The sequence below is a fragment of the Nicotiana sylvestris genome, chromosome 4 (assembly GCF_000393655.2).
Source record: "Nicotiana sylvestris chromosome 4, ASM39365v2, whole genome shotgun sequence".
Taxonomy (NCBI): domain Eukaryota; kingdom Viridiplantae; phylum Streptophyta; class Magnoliopsida; order Solanales; family Solanaceae; genus Nicotiana; species Nicotiana sylvestris.
In genome coordinates, this window is record NC_091060.1 from 159,636,859 (window position 1) to 159,642,118 (window position 5,260).

General features: G+C 41.4%; 1 protein-coding gene across 1 annotated transcript; it reads left to right on the top strand.

The window, feature by feature from the left end:
- Positions 1 to 394: 394 nt before the first annotated feature.
- Positions 395 to 1,158, top strand: LOC138890417 (uncharacterized). The gene is made up of 3 exons (XM_070173800.1): positions 395 to 526; positions 597 to 749; positions 856 to 1,158. The coding sequence occupies exons 1-3, from the start codon at positions 395 to 397 to the stop codon at positions 1,156 to 1,158; spliced, it is 588 nt and encodes a 195-aa protein (XP_070029901.1).
- Positions 1,159 to 5,260: the final 4,102 nt, after the last annotated feature.

Here is a 5,260-nt window from a genome sequence, read left to right on the forward strand (position 1 = left end):
AAGCTGAAGGGTGACTCCGCTGCTTTGTCTCCTACCGTAGCCCAAAAACTACGAGATGAAGAAGATGGGGGGGGGAGATGTTGGTTGCGAGCTGGTAGCTCGAAAGAGGGGAAGCGTCGAAGCTTCGAAAGCAACTGAGTCGGTGATGGTTGAGGAAGCTCATCCTCGGACCGAGAAGATCTCTAAAGGTGGTCCGAGCAAAGTCCCCGAGTCATTGGGGGTCGAAGATATCCTCTACCATGATGAACAACCGGCGAGTGTGCCCGAAGGGTTTGGTCCCGATGCCCTTCAAAAGGGAGAAAGTGCACCAGGTGACTTACTTGGGGCAATCAACATTGATGATTCGTTGCCCGACCCCACATTTTTTGAAGGGCAATTTCGGTAGGCTCGGTCTATGGAGACCACTGATATGGGAACGACCCACGAAGGGGAAGACATATTTTGTGGCTGCCTTGCGGGGGTCGATGATGTTTCTGACCTAGATGCAACGATCATTTTTTACGAGGCTCTGCGACTCCTGAACCAGGTAAATTTCATCCCCCGTTATTATGTTCACTTTTATTTCCTTCTGTCTGATTTCTTTCATTTCTCCATAGGTTGTGATGCTTCATCGAGAAGCGTTCACCAAATCCCAAGCCGAGTTGAACCAGTGTGAGTCCGATCTCAAAAGGCTCATGGAGGAGAGAGACACCCTCAAACGCCTCTGTGTGCAGAAAGAAGAGGAGATTAGGGACCTCCGAGCTGAATTGGCAACAACCCATAAGAGGTAGAACGATCTCATCGAGCAGGTAATGTAAATTTTCAGGATCTTGACATATCAATTTGATATTGGTGACTAATACTTAGACCTTGCAGGTTCAGCAGAAGGTCGAGAAAATCGAGCAGCTTCGTGAGGAGGCAGAGACTTTAAGGTGGAAACAGAACATGGACCGTCTTGCCTCGGAGAAAGATACCGCTCGGGCCCAACTATCTTCGATCGAGCATCAACTTCAAAGCATAATCGAAGAGAGCTTGGCTCGAGCCAAGAAGATTGAAGAGCTCGAGACTCGGCTGGCTGCTGAGTTTGCAAAGGCCACATCTGTAGCGGAAAAAGCTAAGGCCGACACGGAGGCAGTCATGGTTGTCTACCGATCCGATGCTGAAGCCGCTAACGCTTGAGTGAAGGAAATTTCTGATGCCGCTCAGGTTCGATTATCCCGCGTTTCCGAGCATGCCAAATGTCAGTCTCAGAGGAGACTCTCGAGGAGGTTCATGCTCGTAGCTTTGACATCACAGACAATATTGAGAATGCAAAACCGCTGGAAGCCGAAGCCGAAACTTTGCTCTCTAATGATAATGACTCCAGGAGTTTGAGCGGATTCGAGAGCGGAGAAGATGAAGATGAAGCTCCCGGGGAAGATTAGGCACTTAGAATTTTTTTCCTTCTTTTTTTTTTGAATTTTTTTGTAAGGCCCTTGTCAGTCTCTTGTACATATTTTTGTCCATATATATAAAGAAATTTCTCTCTTGAATGCCTCATCAAATTTTGTCTTCGATCATGTTTTGTGCCTTGTAAAATTTTAGCACATTTTTATGCTTTAAATAATATGCTCGAGACTTTGGTTTTGAATGACTTGATCAAAGCCATAATAATACTGCTTTTATAGTCGGGTTCGAGTGAAACTTGAATTTGGAATAAAAGTTCCCTTAGGTTTGTTTTGAATGATAACGAACCTCGATCTGTAGTCGAATAGGTTCTTATTCAAATTCGAGAGAGTGGAACCCTTAGGTTCAAATCGAGTGAGAACTTGTTCTCGAACTCAAAGTGTGTTAGCCCTTGCGCTTTTTGAATTGGGCCGATATAGCCTCTAAAGGATGGTTATTTTCTCTCCGCTTCTGGCTGAAAGACTTAGTAAAAATTTCTTATGCCTTAGCATGTATTTTTTGTACCCATTGTTTTTTTTTCAAGGGTTTAGTGTTGATCAAAACCCCTTTAGTTTTTGTGCCTTAGCATAAGTTTGATTTTGAATAATTCGATACCTCTTAAGGTTTTTCGAGGGCTGATTTTATTGAAGCCCTTTGATTATTTTGCCGAGGGTAGCCTTTTTTAACCGGTTTTTATAGAATTTTAAGGCCAATTTTTATTACGGGGTTCGGACGTCTCTCAGTCGCGTTAGTTTGGCCGTAGCCTATGGGTGTGACTCTTGGTCTTAATTCCCCAATAATACTTCAAATTTGTTCGAAGTGTTAGTCCCCGAGAATGATAGCCTTGGCCTATAAATTGAGGGGTGCCTCTTTGAGGTCTTTAGGTAATTCGAACATGCTGATTTTAGATGGTAGTCCCCGAGTAGGGGTGTCGACTATTCGAGATATATTTATACTTGGCTCTTGAGCCATTTACCGTTCGAGGTATTGCCCTTGAGCCATTTTTCACAAAAATCATAAGCATGGAGCCTGTATAGTAGAAAATTTTCTTTGAGGCACAAGATATTTGATAAGAAAAAATGCTTCTTTGAATAGTTTATACATGCGTACATGTTTTGCTATTGGTGCTCGATTAATCTACAAGGACACAGCTCGTTCGAACGTTTGGCCCATTACAAAGTTTCCCTATCGAGGCCCTTTTTGACACGAAGTATTTTCCCTTGAAAATAAATGATCCGAGGATGATGCCCCCCAGTATTCAAGGTTGAATGTAGAGAAGCCTCGAATACTGTTGAATTGTCCCCTGGCAGCACATATAATTTTTGCCTCGTTAATAACCTTGCCGGAAAAACCTATTTAGGATAAAAACCGATCTAAGGGAAAAATAGTGCAACACGTGCTTTAAAACCTAAGGTCCTCATGTTGAAGAGCTTCTCGACGTCTTTGATCGAACTCCTGCAATAAGTTAGTACCAAATACAAATGGAAAGGGAGAAAGTCATACCTTAGCAATAATTTCGTTTGAGGAGTGATATATTCCAATTGTTTGGCAATTGTTCGCCCTCTATTGTGCCAAGTTTGTAGGATCCCTTTCCGATGATACCGAGGACCCGGTATGGTCCTTCCCAATTTGGTCCGAGCTTCCCTTAGTTCGGGTTTCGAGTATTAAGGGTGACTTTTCTCAGGACTAAGTCCCCTAATTTGAGGTGTCAAAGATTGGCCCTTCGATTATAATACCTCTCGATTCATTGTTTTTACGCAACCATCCGAGTGAGTGCGGCTTCTCGTTTCTCATCCAATAGTTTGAGCTTAGTATTCATAGCTTTGTGATGTGATGATTCCATCGTATGTCAAAATCTGGTGCTAGGTTCCCTGACTTAGACCGTAATCAAGGCCTTGGAGCCATATACTAAGGAGAACGGGGTTGCCCACATACTGGACTTCGATGTTGTTCGATATGCCCAAAGGACCTCAGGTATAATTTCTCTCCATTTTCCCTTGGCATCGTTCAATTTTTTCTTTAGGTTCTGAATGATAGTTTTTGTAAAGCCCCAGAAAATTTTGCTAAGTAATTTAAGATTTCGTGGTGCCAAGGTAGGCTAATTATTTTATTTTGTGTGCAAATGAGGATTCATGATATAATGGATATCAATTAGATATTTTAATAAGCATATAAGCCATATTATAAGTGATTTGGGGTCTAAGGAGAGGCCTAAGTATAAGCCAAGTTGGAAAATTTTATAATAGACCAAAGTTGTAAATGAGTATGCATAAGACCTTATGAAAGGAGAAGCATATATCCATTTATATAAGGTTTTGTGCGATGAAAAACCTATCAAATTAAAGCTCTTTGAGTCTAGTTTCCAACTCATCAAACCGTTTGTCATTTGGAGGTGTATACAGAAAGTTATGACCATATTACCGGACCCATGTCAGACGCGCGTCCGCAGCGTGGCCGCGGGAAAACTGAAAGTTTCTGCCTCCGAGCCCGGCCCGAATGCGGCACGAGCATGGACACCACTTCCCGAGCGCGGTTTGACCGCAGTCGCCCACCTAGCAGCCCTATAAATACCCCAAGACCGGGTATGGAGAGTCTCTAAGTCATTTGTTTTGAGCTAGGGCTTGCTTTATTGAAGGGAATCCGTCCCATACTTCCCTTCTATGATCCAAGGTAATGTTTTTGGAGCATTTTGAGTTGATTACTACTCCTAAACACTTATATTAACAAGGATTAATCTTGAATATCCATAGATTCCCATTCAAATCCCTAAATTGATCAAGAACACTACAAGTGGGGATTCTCAAGATTCTTACTACAAGAGGTATGTCTATCATCTCTAACTACTCTATGGTGATTATTTATGTATGATATATATGGTAGAACTCATGGGATGGTGATTGGAAGCCATAGGTGTCTAACCTAGGCTGTGTTGGTGTTGTAGAGATTGTGAGATGGGTTATTGAGGTATGATTCTTGGGTGTAATAGTATTATGTATACATGCATGTACAAATTAGGTTTATGGGAAGATTGTTGAACATAAATAAGTAAATATTGGGTTGGGGAATGAAGGGAATCTTGTAAAAGAGATTTGAAATCAAGATGCTCAACTAGTATTTAATAAAATGCTCAAATGAGCTAAAACCATGAATACCTTCCTAATTTGTGTTCAATTTTGTTATGTCTCAAGTAGATTGGGATTGCTAGAATTTTTGGAATGTCATAGTAACTTAAGGAAAGCTTAAACAAGGTATGTATGGCTAAACCCCCCTCCTTTTAGAAATTGAGCCTCCATGGTGCCCGTGCAAATGTTGTAAGCCCGGAATTCGATCGATGTGGTACTTGTTATGTCAAATAAATTGATGTTGTGAAAATGTATGTGGAAGATGCTTCTCCATGTGTTTAGTGTTTCATTCTTTGTAAATTGAGGATGTGTGAAAAAACATGAGTTATGTGCTAAATGCCTAAATGTCAAGTCAAGGTTACATTGTGATTAATATGCCGAACTAGATGAATTTCTCTTTATGTTTATAACTTAAATTGCTTTTGTATGTGCCTATGATCCTAAATGGCAAGATAAATGTTGAAAATGGGAATAATGCGAAATGTGAGTTATGGAATGTGGTAATTGTGGACCCAACTTCCTAGAAACTAATTCATGTAAATCCAAAGATTGAAGTGAGATGATTAACGGAAAAGGGTAACGTCTTGGTAAGACGGCTTAGCCGATCGGGCCGTGATCGGATGCCATCTTATACACACATGGTGGTAATGTATTGATAATTGAAACTGAAAAGTGAGAATGAAATAAGAGCAATGTCTTAGTAAGGCGGCTTAGCCGATCGGGCCGTGATCGGA